Source organism: Pelmatolapia mariae, linkage group LG10_11 (assembly GCF_036321145.2).
Source record: "Pelmatolapia mariae isolate MD_Pm_ZW linkage group LG10_11, Pm_UMD_F_2, whole genome shotgun sequence".
Lineage (NCBI taxonomy): Eukaryota > Metazoa > Chordata > Actinopteri > Cichliformes > Cichlidae > Pelmatolapia > Pelmatolapia mariae.
Window position 1 is genome coordinate 72,118,141 of NC_086236.1, and position 19,078 is coordinate 72,137,218.

The 19,078-nt window shown below is 39.1% G+C and overlaps 1 protein-coding gene across 2 annotated transcripts in view; it reads right to left on the bottom strand.

The window, feature by feature from the left end:
- gabbr1a (gamma-aminobutyric acid (GABA) B receptor, 1a) overlaps positions 1-19,078 on the bottom strand; it is a 126,351-nt gene that overhangs the window by 79,877 nt on the left and 27,396 nt on the right. For both annotated transcript variants that reach the window (XM_063486344.1, XM_063486345.1), the window contains one exon: positions 16,320-16,337. In XM_063486344.1, coding sequence (XP_063342414.1) covers positions 16,320-16,337 — 18 coding nt within the window. The remainder of the gene's footprint in view (positions 1-16,319; positions 16,338-19,078) is intronic.

The window sequence follows — 19,078 nt, forward strand, 5'->3', positions numbered from 1 at the left end:
CCATCTTATCAGTCCAAAGTTCTCCAGTTTACCCTCACACAATATTAAAAAAAGAAAACTTCTAGTCACAAGCTTGATCATTTTCAGTTTTTACTTCAAAAACGATTTTTAAAATATATTTTAAAAAGAATGTTAACAGTAAATTATGTATTGGTAAATAGTGCAGTCCCTACAATCAAAGCTTGGTTGGGTAATGTCACGATAACGTCCACCATGGATCCCATACTCGGACCCTTCAGAGTGCACGACACTAACAACAACATAAGACCAAAGCCTCACTGCAGCAGGATACAAAGCACTGGAAATATATTATTTACACATTCTAAAAGCATTACGTCTTATAGGATAATATGACAACACAATAGTATGACTTTGGTATGACATCATAGTTAGACTACTAATATATACTGTTGTTCAATAAAGTCTCTGGATATTCTGACCATAGAGCTGTTGCCACAGTGTCAGCAGCTGGTAGTGTTGCAGCTTTCTAAATTATAACCAAATGCAACGTGACTGCAGGGTTAACTGACTGATTTGTAGTTGAGTTCAAAGGGACGACAAGGACATCTACACAACACATCGCAAGTTTGTTAAAACTCATTAGAGGCTATGCTCTCTCTCTCTATTGTTCTTTTCCTGACACTGGTCATTTCCAAAGTCTGAGCCACAGCTGTAGATGTTGAATGAAATGTAGGTGGGCCATTAGAAATCATTTACAGCAATAACAAGATTGTAATAATGGTTGAAATCTGCCAACTAAACAGTTACATTTAAAACAGGATTAATGAAACAAAACTGTAAGTTTTAAAATTAGATGTTATTTTGTATCTCATAATCGAGTTAAAGAATTGAATGGAGCTGTAGTTACAGCATCAGGCAGCAGAGGTGGAGCTGTTTCAGAGATTCAGCCTGAACAAGCAAATGAATTTCAGTGTGTTTATATGTGTGACTGTACAGTCGTCCAGCCTGTGACGACGCGTGGGGATATGGTGTCTTTGCCAGAGAGACGAGATGGTTTGCAGAGTTTAGACTTAAGAATATCCTCATCAGTGGTAATTCCAGGACAATTTCAAGGATTTTCAAGGGAGATCAAAATGAAAAGACAACAGAGAAAACACTTCATCTTAGATTTGTCATGATCAGAGTTGTGATTAAAGGCTTGGGTGGAAGATTTTCAGATTTCAAAATGGGTCACGGTAGTCTTAAGTTTGAGAATAGCTGCACTGCGCTGTGGGGCAAAACTAAGCATTTCTTCAATTAAACAACACGTTTGGGTTTATGTCCACACATCTATCCATTCTCTTCCACTTATCCTTAACAGGGTCGGGGGGGCGTCTGGCTTTATGTGATTAACAACAGTGTCTCAGAGGCAGCACCAAGATAAGCAGCCACCATTTGTCTCAATGACCACTTTGCACCTATTTGTCAGTATCTTAACCAGCTTCATGAGTTTGTCATTTAGAATGTGTACCACTTCACAGCTGAACCTTTTCAAAGGTTAACAGGTGGAACTTTTTCCTCCTGAATGATTGAATATTGTGCTGATGTAGTGTTTGCATGGGAAAAACAGTCCTGGTCCCTTAATGAGATACAGCAGTCCATCATTAGCCTATTTTAAGAAATGAAGGTCAATTATTTGGAAAACATTAAGGACTGAAGGTTTTTTCAAGTTCAGTCACAAAAATCATCAAACACTGTGATGAAACTAGCTCTCATGAGGATAACCGCAGGAAACGAAGCCACAGAGTTCCCTCTGCTGCACAGCAGAACTTCATTAGAGTTACCAGCCTCAGAAATCAAGAGCTAACAGCAGCTTAGATTAGAGTGAAACATGAGCTTTTCCCCGAGTTCAAGCAGCGGGTGTTTCTGAACATCAGCCTTGACTGTGGAACTGGCCCAAGGAAATCAAGAGGAAGAAGGGAAGTGCTGGAACTAAGAAAGACACAAGAGACCGGAAGGAACTTGGAGTTTTGATCTGAACTCGATCTGATTCTGACAATTTTGGTTGTCGCTGTATTTGAGAGGTTCAGAGAAGGTGGATGGTTTCTGCACTGAGAAGGAGCCGTGATGGAGGGCAATGCTGGAGGCGTTGTTTTGAGGTCAGAATTCGAGGTAACAATGAACAGTAGCACCAGTGTTATTGTTTTTAACAATTAAATGTAATTTAAGCGACACTGAGTTGTATGCTGTTGGCATTTTGGAGGACTGCAAGTAAATCTCCATTACAGAAAAGTAGAGCCCAAACAATTTATCAGCAGGCTGATATTATTGGCCAATATTAGCTATGCGCCAATCTATGAGTATCAGTATTTATAACAGCCGATAAACAAAAACTGAAAAAGTAAAGAAGAGATGAGAGAAACACCTTTTGAGTATTGACATTGCATTGCCCAGAGGGAACTCTGCAGCGTCCTTGTGGCAGCACGCGTGTTTGGAATGCCACAAAGGCAACAACCGATCTGAGCAGCGTCCGGCAGCCGCTATGCAAGTAAATGCAAAACTACACATAACAAATGTTGGAAATTCTTTGTGATTTGTGTATTAGAAAGAAAAAAATGGACTGATATATCAGAATATCGGATTTTTAAATCACAGATCTGGGATAATTCAGTTTAATGCAACAAACCTCTTCATGAAGATCATATTCTTTCATTTTTGTAGCTGCACTTCTATATAAAATACCAAAACAGGTAAAACGCCAGTTTTAGGTGAAGGCTTGCTTCTTTTTGTTGTCCTTAATAAGCATATTTTTGTGGGTTCAGGCTGATTGTCTGACAAAACCAGACATGTCATGGCTTTAGGAAAGCTGCTCACCTCTTCTGACATTTTACAGACCAGAAGATTAAGAGAGAAAATAAGCAGTAGATTATATATAGAGAGACTGAAAAAATCATTATGCGAGGTATAAGCAGGACATTCTTCAGGCCTTTCCTCTGAATTACAGTCTTTCAAAAGCTGTTGAATAAGCTGAAAAATGTTATAATTTCACCCTAAGAAAACCTAAGCCTCGATGCTGTTTGACCTGCAAATCGATCACTCCACGCTTGCCAGACGAGCACACAAGTAACGTGTAACTCTGATCTGTAACCACCTCTGCCAGCTCTGCCTTCTCTTCCACAATCAAGTCTAAAAATGCTACCGAAGGCGCTTTAAGAAATCAGCACTAAACGTGGCGAGCAGCATCAATCACGCCTTATCTTATTTGCCTTCATCTCGATCTGAGAAGCGTGGTGACGGCGATGTAGCTGGTGTTGATGAGAGGGAGGCTGGACGCTCTGCACACCTGCTGTTTGAACCCTCTGTTCACATTCAGCACAGTCTGTCGGTATCTCTGACACACAGAGACACGCACACTCGCACCTTTTGGATGATAAACACACACGTAGAATCGGGCCTCAGCTGGCTTTTATTTGTGTCTCTCTTTCAGATGAACGTTTGATGTTTTGGGAGATCATTCGATGTCTTTGAATCATTTGAGGAATGATAGAGCTAAAAGTTAATAGCTTATTATCTAAACTAAAATCTCAGAAAATCGTCGCGGCGGTGGCGACACTTTTAGCCATTTTCAAGCATTATTGGATTACTGACTTCACTCTTATTCCATTTTATGGTCTTGTTTTTGCCTTTCTTGTGTAAGTGCTCTAATTGCAATGTAATGTTAGCGTTAGCTTTTGAAAATTACTCATTGCAATGATTGAGAAGAAGACCATTATTTCTCTGGGCCAAATTAAAATCTCTTTGTAGTTGGGCGATGGAATATGACTATTATATAACCCTGGTTCATTACCCAAATCTCATTATCTGGATATCTCCATGTAGCAGAGAGCTATTCAGATCCAGCTGCTAACAAGCCCTCACAGGCTGACATGAGTGCAGTGATCATCTACTGGCATTTGCCTTCCACTTCCACCTCCTCTTCCTCGCTGCCACCCGTGACCCATCCAACACACCATCAATTATTCAGCTGTGAACTTTATATGCTGTTTCCCTCCATAAGCCTGCAGCCAACACAGGCAAGATGCGACAGCATCGGACGGTGCACTGTTAACAACCCCCATGGTGGCAAATGCCACATTGGGAGAAGACATTAGCTGAGGCACAGCCTGAAAAAGCTGCATTGGAGAAATGAGTGCTGTAACATGTTGCTGAGCTGCTTTAATGAGGCGCCTTGTACTGTAAATGTGTGTGTCTGCAGTTTGCACAATGGGTATCCTTCAGAATAATGGCCTGTTTTCCTCCTGGAAGACGTGTTAGTGGAAAAATACTGTTTCCTTTTTAACAATAGACAGATTACATTCGCCTCCACCTGCAGAGCACGTGTTACTCTGGCAGAAATCCAAATCGATGTGCTGAAAAATAGATATCGGGGAAAATAGGATTCCCAAGATCTATGTTTCAGATATATGGTACGGTTTTTTCAGCGTGCAACTTTTTCCTTTTGTGGCGGAAGTGCCGGCCAGGATTATTTGAAAGAGCGTGATTTATGGAAGCATGAATGTTGGCCAGTTTGCTAGAAAAATGTAGTTCATCAGGCAGTAAAAAGGACTAACTTAGATACAGTGTCATCATTACATAATTTGTCCTGCAGCAGCTCTCTCCACTCTGCAGCATCTCACTTATTAGAGAAATCTATCTTGCCTGAGTATCGGGGCGGAGTGGATTCTGTTAAGAATAATAAATCCACTGCTTAACTATAAAACTATTCCACTGGGACATAACTTCTGTGTATTTGTTATAAATATACCAGTAAAAAAAACCATCTAAAATATCTTCTGCTTCACTGTCAGAAGGTTTCCTCTGCCAAAATATTGCTACTCGTGTGCTTTGGAAATCCATTACTGCCATGCGCAGGTCTCAAACTCACATTTGCATGAGGTGAGGAGCGTGACACTTGAGGTAAATTATTTTTTTTTAATGTGCGGCTCAACTTTTTGGGGCAACCCTAAACTCACAGCAGCTGCAGTGACATCCAAAAATCTCAGGCTGGGAGTGAAAATGCTCCTTTTTTGCATTAGTTTTGAATTTACTAGAAAATATTTCAATACAACTGAGAATCTGAGCTTAATGTTCAGTCTAAGCTTGTTGAAGCCTGATAACTCACATTATCCCAGCATGATTTGATAATCATTTAATTAGCGACTCCCACCTGACCCCTCACCATCACATGATTTTTTTTAAACAGTAACTTTAGTATATTTAATGAAGTCATGCAAAATTTTACAAATAGGCCATAAATATTTTTCCTCAAAGTGCAGACAGGTGGGATGAAGTTTTCCGTTTGATCATTGGCATTATTTTTTTCTCAAGCGTTTTTGAGCCCACATGACATTTTCAAGGTGGAAAAATCCATTTCAGCTCCAAGCAACCAAATCTATTTTACAGCCACAACCTGAATTTTGTTCAGCGTGATTTTTTTCAATAAGCAACTTTGAGAATCAATATATATAGAGGGAGCGCTATAGGGGATGTATTATAGCTTTAATAACAAAAATGCTCCAATTTAATATTGCAGATGTTGATCTGTTTTCTGATTATTGAAAGTTTAAAAAGTGCATTTTGGGTAAAAGTATAGGTGGCTGATCAAAGCATGTTCTAGCATATGTATGACAGTCCATCTTCCAGCAATGATTCTAACTGTATCCAGATCATTTCATAATATATAATAATCCAATTTTAAAACTCATGAAAGTAGCTTATGGCTGTGTAATGGAGCAGCGACATTCATACTCATATCACCTCGATTAAACAACTTTTGCTCTTTTTGCAATTTGTTTCTTTAAACGTGTCATTTAAATGGATGTTTTTCATCCCTGAAGATTTCCTGTGGCTGTCTTCTGTACTTGTGCAGTTATGTGGGATCAAAAACTGACCTGTAACTCAGAAAACATTAATGAGGTGTGAAGGTACATTTTTTTCATGACTAAATTTATTCTACCAAAAGAAAAAGAGCTGACTGCGAAAGGGTCAAACGGGAACCTCTATCTGATTTGGTGTTACCTCTAACGGAAGAAGACGGAAAAAGAAGAAGGCTGATTTTACACGAGGCTGTAAATATTCGTCTCATGTTATGACAAACTAAGTGAGCGAGGTTTTTGGGCAGTTATTGATTCACACAGGAATAAACATAGGTATCAGGTTGCAAATATGTGTCATCGTGTTTGTTCCGATAAAAAGTCTTAAAAAGTTTTCCGACAGGCATGAAAAGAAAGTTTTTGTTTCTACTGTGCAAAGTTGTGACATTACAGCTTCACTAATGAGTCGATCCAGAGTGCAATCACAATCAACAATCAAGGCCCTGAACAAATGCCACGCTCATTTACATCATGGCTAAAGTAAGCAAAATAACACTGAACTTCTCTTAACTACAATAATGAACAGACAGCAGTGGCTGCCAACACATATCTGAAACCTCTGTGTGCATGCGTCAGTGCAACAACATGATCAAATCATATGTTTCACAGCTCCACTGTTGATTGGCTCTTTGAAGGCAGGGTGAGATTAACACCATCTTTACAGTTCACTCATTTCTATTCATAATTCTTCGAGTGTCATGTCTGTGTCTCTCTCTTATTATCCCTCTGGTTGGGAATTTTTGACTTTTAAGTGTCCTCGTAAACTTTCAGCGGGGTTGACGTAATACGAATGTGGAGGAAAGTCTGCGAAAGTCGTCGCTCTTTGGTCCTTAAAGTTTTGATGTGTGATTGTGCCAATTATCCTGCTGCAGTACGAATCCTTCCCCACAAAAATGCAAACCAGAGGGTGGAGCACGTCTCTGCAGAGTAGAGAGCTGCTTCTCCTCAGCCAGGGTGGAGTCAGTTCACTGCAGGTGTCCAGCTACAAACTTTTCTCTTTCTGGCATCATTCGTTCTCTCCTTACATTCAGCCTCAAGTTACTGCCACTGATGTTTACCAGGGTTCATCTGTAAACTGGACTTTCTGTCCTCGTTTCTCCTCCTGGGAAATGGCTTCGAGACGCTCCTCATCCTCTGAGACCACAGCTAGGCAGCTTTCGTTTGACTTTGGCTGATTCAGCTCTTGTGTTCTTTATTTAGTAAAGTCTATATCTGTGATAAACCTACTTTGCTGTCTCTCAGTGAACAAGGCTTGATGAATTGATCCGCTGAAGGCTTTAGAGTTTCATGCACTGGCCCCTGATTTGGCTCAGAGAATACCTCTGTTTGCTCAGAATAACAGTCCAACTTCTCTGTTACTTTGCTCTCATGCCATCCTTCCCATGCTGCTTATTCAGCAACGTTCTCCTGGAAACTTGAGGCAGAGATTTATTTCTAACAGGTGAACAATGGCCTTTAAGTCAATGAAATATGTATATATATATATATATATATATATATATATATATTAGAGATGGACCAATCCTATCGGTATCGGTCCGATACTGACCTAAATTACCTGATCGGATATCGGAGAGAAATACAAAATGTAATCCGATCCATTAAATATCACAAAAGCACCTCACAAAACTTGCGACATGGCGTAACTCAGCTCATAACCTTAGCACGTCGGAGCAGTATGCCTCACGTGATAGAGCGGCTGTGCGGTCTGGTTGAGCATTTGTACCCTCGCTACCAAACCCGCATTTCATCTCCGAGAAAGTTATTCCAGAGAGAAGTAAAGCAAGTGTGTAAGTTCATCTCTGAATGTTTGTAAAGCATTCCCACGTTAAGCTTAACAACCAATATATGGAGCGACTGCCTCCCCCTCCCTCTCCTGTTGCTACTTCAATCATGAAACTGATCAATGATCAGCTGATCGGCTTTTCTCTCTTGTTTGTTTTTGGTCCACTTTGCACCAGAAAGAGGAAACCAGCGGCTGAACAACAGCAGCACGTTTAAGCTTGATAAGCTGTTGTTAGAATTTATTTAATATTACTTTCTACACCAGGATCCTTTTCTACGTAGCTGACGTAACTGTGCAGGGGCGGATCTAGCAAAGTTTAGCCAGGGGGGAAGGTAGGGCATTAACATGGAAAGGGGGGCACAAAGACATACTTTACTTTCTTATTCCTATTTTAAAATGTCTAGCTTTTAATAAATAATTATTTGAATCTTACACCCAAAGTTTTAATCTGATGTAAAATGTATAGAAGTCCATTACTGTATATAGTAACTGTTAAGTCTAATATACCCTAGTAAGCTATAGTACTTTTTCCTTTGGGAAAGTACCATCTGTGCAGTTTGCAATTCTGTTGAAGAGAGATGTTGAATCTATTTAATAATTGTAGAAAAATAACTGAATTCTGTGCTTTTTTTTTTTTTTTTTTTTTTTTTTTTTTTTTTTTTTTTTACACGTGCATTAAATTAAAGTTGATTACGTCGATTAAGCATCATGAGGCAGAGGGTGGGGGGGTGGTTCCCTATTTTTTTTTTTTTTGCTGGGAGTTTGCAACCTTATTAGTTAGGTTGTTTAATATTCCTGCTAAGTACTCTTTAAAATACCAGAATAGGGAGGATGGAGGATTTAAGTTTATTAGATTGATCAGTTTTGCTGAACTATGAAATATTTTGGGTGCAGTGTATTTTTTTGCATACAGGTATAACAGAATAGCTTTAGTGGGGTTTTTTTGTGTTTTGAAACTTGAGTATGAACTTTTACAAAATGCAGCAAGATATTAAAAAAACTGTTTTATTGATTAAAAAACACACTGTATCGGATTCATATCGGTATCGGCAGATATCCAAATTTATGATATCGGTATCGGACATAAAAAAGTGGTATCGTGACATCTCTTACATATATGTATATACATATATATATACATATATGTGTGTGTGTGTGTGTGTGTGTGTGTGTGTGTTTTAAGATTTCAAAGTACTCACACAATCTAACAATATTTTTAAAGGCTGTCCCAGACTCAGGATTACATGCTGTGAAAAAGTTCACGTAGGTATCACAAAGCACCAAATCCCACAGTGAACTGATTGTGTTACCAAGTTTGTGGAGCTCATATAAACCATCCTTCAGCCCACTTTGTTTGCTTTAATTACAATAAACTGCAGCTCATGTTGAGTCAGTCACATTTGCACCATCCTGCTGCAAAAGCACTCTTTTTATACACTGAACGTCGTCTCCAACAAATTACACTTTTTGCTTGTTTTTCTGCAGCAATAATTACAAGTTTAAATAAAATAATCATCAAAAATCAAAAGGCACACACATCCAAAAGAAAAAAGGTGAAGGCTGATTTTTTTTGTCTGTATAAAACGACAAACCTTCACCAGGTAATCTTGTTGATGGTTAAAGACAAATGTGAGGCATGAAGGGAGAGGGTAATTTTTCTTTTTCCGTTTGTAAAAATTTATGTCTTCAGTCGGAGCAAATTCACTTGAAGCCAAGTGCTAAAAAAACAGCGTCGAAAAGTCAGGAATGATCAGGGGGCTGAAGCATATTGTTGGTTTTCAAAAGATAAATAGAAATAAGCCAGCCATCATTATGTCGTAGCCTCTTAGCACTTTTAAAATCTGATGATATTAAAAAAGACTCAATGGATTATTATGCCCCTGTTTTTGCTGCTTTTCTTCTACGGGCGCATATGGTTGTTAAACTGTTGTCAGAGAAACAGTAACAGAAACTAGATGCAGTCCTGTTGCATCTACACACAGAAACACACACACAAGGTTGAGCAGACTCAGACAGGAGCAGGGTATTAACCTTTCTCCCGCTGAGGAGGCAGTAAGTGGGCGGTGATGGCACATGGAGTGGAGACAGAGAGCAGAGCTAGAAGGAGGTCAGTGTTGAGACAGTGGATGGAAATTTCTATTTGAGGAAACAGTCTTCTCTGTTGCTTAGTTAATTATGTGTTTGTTAAGTCTGTGACATTTGCAAAGTTTTTCACCGGCAACTTATTCTTCCACCTATGATTGCCTGCATAAAGCTAAGAGTTCAGTGTTGTATATCCTGTTTGTGTGGGACTATGAAGAGGATGTGTACGTGCAGCCTTATGGGTCTCTGTCACAGACTCTGTAAAAGAATCTATGGCAGTGATTCCCAATTAGAGGTATAAGTACCCCGGGGGATTACGCAGACAGATTGTCTTAACGAATATATAAAAAATAAAAACATATTTTATAGTTTAATTGAAGAATTAAGTGGACCTGAACAGGTTTGTGCAGAAAATTGTTAAGAAGCTCACCAAAGTTGAAGGTATTAGAGAAAAGTAAGGATGTTTCATAACAGTGTGCATAACATTGTTAGCAAAAAGCCTGAATGAACAAATACAGTCGTTCATGAATAAACATATAAGCTAGCTGACTAAAATTATTAAATGAGTTGGTAAAGGTATTGCTGCTTCTTTTAAGTGTTAAAACTAAAAGTGTAAAGTATAAAGGTCTGAAATTATTAACTGAGGGTCAAATTTTAAATTGTAAACTAAACGAATCAATGCACAGCTTTAATTTGGCTTTGCTTAAAATAGATGATTAATTACCTAAGCATAACAAACTGTTATTACAAAAACATAAATGAACTTAAAGTTTTCTGTTTGACTGTATCAGTCTCTCACATCATGGTGGTGTTCCTTTTTGCACAGCCAACCACAGCATTTTAACTGGGTTGAGGGAGCACTCCCATTGGTTTTAATGGGAAGCCTTTTTTCTAATTCTAGTGTTATGAGCTTTAAGATTCTAACATGCTAACTGAAGCATGTAGAGTCTGACATGCAGCTCGCTCTCTCCATTCCTGGGAAGACTGTGGCATTGTGTTAACACACACTTGAATGCTACAGACCAACAAACTGACAAAACTACCTACTTAGGCTACTTTAGCTCTTAATTCCTTTAGAAGCACTAATGGTGTTCTTTAGCTAAACGTACAAATTAAAGTTATAACTTGTTTGCTAAAGTTATGGACGAAGACATGAAATTGTTTAGGATGAAAACAGCCTAATACATAAACTAAGAGTTAACAGTTGTAATTTATTTATTAAAAAGAGTGACTGAAAGTTAAAATAGAAAGAAAAGTGTAAATGTTAGTTAGCAGTAATGGAAACAAATGTAGCAAAAGTAGCATAATGAAAAAGTGTCCACCAGAAACATAAACGAATGGCTGAATTAGCAAACCTGTAGTTAAAGATAACTAGTTTGCTTATCATAACTGTTAAACTGTTAGTTATATAAGGTACTTTTAAAATGACCCTTTCCAAATTTTAACTCTCACCACCAATATTTATCCGTGGATGTGGTGAAATATTTTTGATCTTTTTCTTTTGAATTTTCTACTTAACCAACATATTTCCTCAGGAAGCACCGACTTTTCTCACATTAGCATTAAAAAAGCATTGAGCCACCCTTCATTTCTGGCAGAATAGGAACTGTGTGCAGTGATTTATTGAATCCTAAATCTAAGTGTGCTAACATAAATGAAAAAGCAAAAAAAAAAAAAGGCATTTAAAAAAAAAAAAAAGCAGCTTTCTTTCTTTCTTCCCCACAGCCTGAGCTCTGTGAGGCAGCATTCTTGTCATTTCTTTGTGTAGTCTTCAGGAAAAGTTCTCCAGGCTTCTTGAAGGACACTCAAAGCTCTTCTTTGTGTTTCTGCCTTTTGTTCTGTTCAAAATCTGAGGCCACTTCATTGCTTTCATCGTTTCATCACTTTTGAAAAGATCCCCAACACCCTGGCTGAAATGCAGCCCCGAGCCATGACAGAACCTCCCCCATGGACACTCGCTGGTGCGACTCTCTCCTGATGTTCTCCTTACACACTGATCACGACTTGAACCAAAAATTTCAAACTGGGATTCATCAGACTCCAGCAGACCAGTTGCCACTGATGTTCAGTCTTTTCTCCCAGTTTCTCATCCTTAAGGCTTCTTGAACGCCTGAGACCGTTTGTGATGAGGCTTCAGTGAACAGTACGTGGATCATCTGAAGGTCCAGATGCATCTCTCAGGTCCTGTGTCAGATCTTTGATGGATTTTTCCTGTTTCTTAAACACACGACTTTCAGATATTGTTCATTCACTGTCGATGTTTTGTTTTTCTTTAGACCTGCCACTTCTACTTTAGTCCTCCACTTGTCCAGTTTCCCTCAATTTTTTAACAACACACATCATACTGTGACATGCCAAGTCTTCCACTAATAGTTCTTCTGGAATCACATTGTTGGTGCAAAGATACAATTTTATGCCTGTCAAACTGTGTTACCGTTGGTATTTTTCATAGATTCAACAAAAATGGGAACAAATGATGTGTTTTTGTCGTAGGCTGCTGGTAACAAAGTGCCTAAAGATACAATTTAAAATGTGTTCTTTGCTAAAATTTTCTTTTATGTTCACACCACCGGTTTACCCTTCGAGTTAGGTACCTTTCTCTGCTTGGATGCTGCTCAGGAGCACCTAAAAGAAACAAAGACTGGCTCTTTGGATGTCATATGTCAAGAAATGATGGGTGGCTTAAAACTTTTGCACGGCATTGTACCTTTCAAATATGCTCACAGAAATGAACCACTGACAGTTTATGGAGAGGAGGTGTTGATGGAGGAGTCCATCTGACAGGTCTTTGGGAGAACACCAGAGGAAAAAAAGGTTGAACAACCTGTCTGAAAGCGTGGCCAGTTCCTAATGTGGTGACATAACTGTGCAAGAGGGTGAACCATCCTGCAACAGTTACTAATGTATTCATGATTCTTGCCAGGGATCAGATCAAGTGGCTCTTCTTGTAGATGCGTCGACCCTTTTTTTTACCAGGGAAGGCTGACTAAGCACATTAGTTTATTTTCAGAGAACGACCTGCTGTGAACTTGCAAAGTTTAAACTCTGTGTTTAAGTAACACTGTGTGTAGCAGCGGGGCGGCGTGAGCAGAATATCCCTCTAATATTGTATCCCTGTAATATCCTGTCCATTTTCAAAAAGTGAATCTTCAGAGAGGGCATAGAAAAAGTGATTAGCAACAAACTAATAAGAATATAATTTCCATTAAAACTTTGGAATTACAATTAAGCAAAGACACAGGGGGGGTCGTTTAGATGAGCAGAAAATACTTCCTCACTAATGAGCAAATGAAACCGTCCTCAAAGTCATAAATGAAGGATTTACTCAGAACCTTTCTTCGTGTAATTGGCTCGTTGGAAACTGGAGCAGAGCCCGTGAGCTCTGCAATGTGTGCATTTTCTGATATAAGATATGAAAACTATCTTCCTCAACTTATGTTTACAGCTTCAACTATGATCTTGTTTATCACAGCAGTAAAAAAAAAATATTGAGTTGGACAAGCTGTTCAAAGCTGTTCATGCCCTCAAGTCAGATCTTCCAGCTGGTGTGGGGATTTAAACCTTCAGTTAGAACAAGCGCCTGTTGGTGCTTCAGGCCACTGCTGCCCCACATGGAGACACGCCCGAGTGTGGGGGGGTTTCTCAAAGATCTCTGCTGCCCTCTTGTGGTGAAAAAGACACACCGCAGCCTGGTGTAAAACTTCAGAGGACTGACGGGAGATCAAAGATGGAAGTCTGTTTATGAAATATATTATGATTTGAGGTCTACTCTTTCTACTGAAACACTGCATATTTGTGATGATTTGACATGTATTTAAAAAATCAGTGAAAGAAGTCAAAGTTGATTTTATCTGAAGTAAACTGATTTTTGGCAAAGTTCCAAAGAGGCTCTGTGTTTCAGTGCCATGTCCACTTTTATGTCGCTAAACATCTGCACAACTTTACATCTATTCTGTTTGTGCTCATCTTACAGAAGGATTAGAAGGAAAAGATTATTCAATTGAGAATTTTATTTTTAAAGACAATGGAGTCTTTAAAAAGACATCCTTCCAGTCACACTGGAAGGATGCACTGCAAACACAAAGGAAGGTGATAAAGTGTTTAGATATAGTTAGATGTTGGGGTAGGCTAAATATGAGAATGGAAGAATGAATCTGTTTGTGTACTAAATGGACTGTATGATGTGTAGGTTTTTAATTTTTTTTAGCACTCAAAGCACTTTTTAAACTGCTGCATCCACAGACACACTCATGCACACCCAGATGGATGCATCAGAGGGTATTTGGGATTCAGTGCCCTGCCCAAGGACACTTCAGTATATGGCTGCAGGAGCCTGGGATCAATAGGATCAAATGGAAGTGCAGAGGTCTATACAGGAAATGTGAGTGAAATGAACAGTATTGTAAAAAAAAAAAAAATCCAAGTAATTTCAGACTTCAACTTCTTCATGGCCATGTTGAGTTTTCAAATGCTTAATGGGCTTCATTACAAAGCTAATTATAAAATAGTATATATACTCATTTTAATAACTGAATGATTTCCCTGTAATGTTACGTCATCTGCTTCACTATTTACAAACATTTGTGAAAGAATGTGGTTGTTCTAAACACATCACTGAACGTAAGCATCTTGTAAATGATCATTCGAACAAATCACCATATGACATTTCTTCTCTTCTTCTTGTTCCATGATCAGCTGTAAGTAGTGTTATAGCACAATGGAAGCATTTAGGATCCGTAGCAGTGTAAGACCACGATGGTTACACAGCAGGGTCACAGCGTGTTGCCAGCTCTCTGCTGACTCAGTAACTGCAGAGCATTAACATCAGTACAAAGCCTGTGTGTCGGGAGCTTCATGGCCTGGGTTTGCACAGCTGACCTGTGTCGTGTTTGCTATGGTGATTACCTATTGGTTTGTTATTTTTGATCGGGATATAACCTGTTATGTCAGGGTGCTCTATGTCACGGTCGTGTGACCCACTGTTTAAGTTTTATTGTATTTTGTTATTCATTGGTTTTCTAGTTTCAGTTTAGTTTATCTAATTAATTTCTACAATGCACAGGTTGCTGTTCTTGTCCTTTGTTTGTGGATCCTTTTGTGTCTTCTCCCCTGTTCTAAGTCTCCCTGCTTTGTGGGTCTACCTGTCATGTTTTATGTCTCTGTGGTTCTTGTTGTCAAGTTCGTGGCATGTCTGCGTCTCATCATGTTTCCTGTTTGTTTCAGTTTTGTTTCCATGTTCTATGTGCTTAGTTTACACTTCCACTGTGGCATCATTATGTTCATTCTAGTCAGCTGTTTCCTCATACGTCTCCACTTCCCCTGATCTCCTCATTTGTGGAGATCTGTCTTCCTGTGTTCAGTGTCTCGTTGTCTGTGTTACCCTCCCTACCCTTTGTCACAGTTTCCCAGTCAAGCCATAGTTGTTATCTTCTCTAGTCGTAGTATAAAGTCTCAGTGAGAGTTTCCCAGTTTATGTTCAGGTTTTCCCTCAGTTTAGCCTTGTTGTATTTTCTTGAGTTTTCAGCCCTAAATAAAGGCTCACTTTTTGTTAAGTTCAGTTTTGTCTACTTGCCTCTGTCTGCACTTGGGTCCTCTACTCTCTCCACACAGTCTGCCACGGCAGCCTGTGACACTCTAAAAGTGAGATTCCTCCCATACTAGCTTCATTTGGTCCCTGTTAAATCCAAAATGATCTCAATATTAATTCTACACAGTCCTGAATGATCAGGCTCCATCGTATCTTAAAAACCTCACACTATTATCTGACTTCACTTTCAGGCTGCTGGCTTATTTGTGGTTCACAGAGTTTCCAAAGGTAGAATATGACGCAGAGCCCATAGCTGTTAGTCTGGATTCAGGAGACAGACATCTTCTCCACTTTTAAGATCAGGCTTCCAGCTCTCCTTTTCTGATGAAGCTTACAGTTAGGGCTGGATCAGTTTTCTTAGTTGTGCTGCTTGGCTCAGACTTCTCACAGTGCACTGAACAGTCCTTCTCTCCAAAATATGCAGTCATGTGACTTTTGTTTACAGTCTTTTGCAGTTTGTGTTTTGTCTGTTTTGGGGTTTTTGTCTCCCTTTTCTCTCTCTTGACCCCCTGACAAATCGATAGACGGCCCATCATCGAGGCTGGTTCTGCTTAAAATATCTCCCTGTTAAAAGGGAGTTCTTCTTCACCACTGTCTCTAAATGCTGCTCAAGGGTGGGCGTGGGGCTGATCATTGGGGCTTTTCCTCAAACACTGTAGTGTCTTTACAGTCCAAAGCATCTTGAGGTGACGGTTGTCTGTTGCACTACTGAATAGATTTGATATTTGTCCTTATCATTTACTCTCTTAACAACCACGAGGTCACTAGCTGCCTAGCACATTTTCAGATACACATGCATTTTGGGCAAAGTTCTTTGCTAAAGTTCTTCTATTGTCAGCTTTTCCATTTGGCAAAAATTCCATTAAAAAGGAGTGGACGGGATCCTGGTGACTCTCAGAACTGTTGCCCAGAGCCACAGATGGGGCAGGACAGGTCAACAGGTCATCGCTGAGCTGACCAAGGTTAACAGATTTCAAAATCACAAAATTAGGAAACGATAAGAAGTTCTTACCTGTGTAGTTTCTGTCATCTGTGGCAGGGAAATAGAAAAAGGACGAAAGAAGAATTGATTACAAATATATTCAGATTTTTTTTTGTTACGATAAATACTCCAACAGAGTGAGTGGGGGGAAAAAAGTTTTTAACTGAAAGTGTTCAATGTTACTTTGCTCCACTAGGGGGCAGCAATACAACACCGTAGTTATCCTGTGAAAGGGTCTGGAAGGTTTATGCTGAGCAGCAATGCCTGGCAGGAAGTCCCTATTATGTAATAGTATGAACAACACATAGCATATAAAACCCAACAGAAAACCTATAAAACCTCATTTAATATAGGCCCAACACAGACAACTGTTAATGCACTTTCAGAGTCTATTTGAAGCATTCACACATGTAGGTCAGCATTTCTAAATCTAGACTTTTAGGGATTATACAATAAGGGTCCTACTTTCCAACTGTGCTGATAATTCCTCTTTCATCTCTTTTAATACTACCATTCCCATAGCAACTTTACTCGTTGCCATGCCAACTCCTCTGATAACCAGTTGGCATCTTGTTTCCTTCACTTGTTTGTTTCATCTATGTGTGTGTGTGTGTGTGCGTGTGTGTGTGTGTTTGTTTCCAAAATCCTCATTTATTTGCACTAATTTGAACAAATCTTTTCCGACAGCGGACACGCCATCTGCTGTAACTGAGAACACTGATGGGCGTCAGTGACATCACTAATACCCACTCAGGCTCTTTATTCCTGACTGTTGTTTCATGTACAGGACGTCATTTGCTTTACCTGCCCGTGCCAACGGTACAGACGACCCTCTGAGGATTTCCACTGTGATTGGCTGCATTATTTATTGCTTAGCAACAGTGCTCACTGATGGGAGAGCAGGTGTTTGCAATTATCTGTCATCTTTAAAGCCTAATGCTCCTATTTTCGGGAGGCAGACTCTGAAACCCAAGTGAGCAGTGGTAAAATACTGGGCTACAGCGATTCTGTGGAAGAGACACTCGGGAGAAAATTAAAATATAATACAGTACAGCATGCTTGTCCTCACCCCCAGGCCAGAGTATATATCTATATATTATTTAAAAAAAAGTTTCCACCTGGCTCACTGAAAATCAGCAGATTTCTTGGTATAATACCTTTAGTATATTTAATGAATCTCCCAGCCATAATTCAGAAGGAATCATTCAGAAGGAATCCTGGCTAAAAGATTCAAAAGGAATCAAAGAATCGCTGCTACAAGTTGAGCCTGGTATCAAAAAGAAACCTTTCAGATGCTCCAACCAGTCTTGCGCAGCTACCTATGCCATGTGATTAGATGACCCTTGAAAGTTTACCCAGAATGCTTTTTAAACTTTTCTTCAGTAAATGACCAGAAAATAAATCAACATCCAGGGTACCGGTGCTTGTTTCTGTTCTTCTACATCACAGACAGTTTGCCTCTGATATATACCCCATGATAATCATTGGTTAGAGAAAAAGCTGTGCTGACGATAACAAACCCATTTTGGAGTGGCTGTAAACTTGATTTGGTTGTGGGTTTTGACAGTTTAAATGTGGCTTTCAGCCCTAAAAGGACTGTGCAGCTATCTGCTGTACTCATGGAGTTATGAGGGATCAAAGATGCTGGAAAAAAATAAAGTAGCTAAAAGTACCAGATTTCAACCCACCCCTGTCTACTTTGATCAGGTGGGAGGTGGGAGGCTCTGAATGATGAATAAACTGTCACATCAACTTTCTGGGATCTGGAAAATCCTATTTAACCTTCAAGTGACCAAGCAGAGCCATTTATGACCCCAGCTGTTTATTACTTATGCCACTGTGATATTTTTAATTATGAAAATGTTTCCTGGTCTGATTTTTCAAGGTTTTAGTTCCAAGAACACAAATACATGTAAGTTTTGTTTTTATTGGGATTTTTTTCATTACAGGCTTTAATTTGAATGTTTTGCGGTGAACTACCAGAATTAGAGCAAACAGCCAGAACTTAACACCCAAAATGACGACGAAAAGAAGAGCCCAAGCAATTTATTGGTAGGCCAGTATTATTAGCTATTATTAGATATCTACCCGTCTAACAGTATCAGCTTTTAAATTGCTCAAGGACTTAAACTTCTTGTAACAGAGGGAAACACCCTTCTTCCATTCCATGACCGCTGATGTTGCATAATTTGTCCACCAGAGGGCACTCTGCAAATTCCCTGTTGTGTTTTTAGTCACCCAAAGCATAAATGGGTAAATAAATAATTGAACATAATTTGTTTATGTTTTGCATGTCTGAAAGATGAAAAAAATATAGGCGATTATATTGAAATATGTGATTTTTAAATCAGCCTTAAAATTCCTATCAGGAATGAAAACAGCTCCGCAGAGATGATTGGAAACTGCAATTTGCATTACACTATTTTAGAATATGCATCATAGATAAAGGGAACAGTAGTGTAAGGCAAACACATAGTGCCATTAAATAGTATTCATGTTTACATTATTATTTGTTACTGGATTATTATGTATTATCACAATTATTGAGCTAATTGCTTATATTTTTAAAATTTGAATGTCTCAATTCAGTATTTTACATAGTTGCACTAATTTGCAGAAACGTCTAACAGACAAACTGTAGTAAAAGAAACACCTAAATCCATAACAGCTGTTCGACAGTCACTCAGAGACAACATGATGTTTCTCAGGGTGCAAACTCTGGGAGGTCTGTCTCCGTCTCAGTGAGCGTGCCCAGTTTTGTTGCTTATTAGGAAGAAAAACTTTGGTTT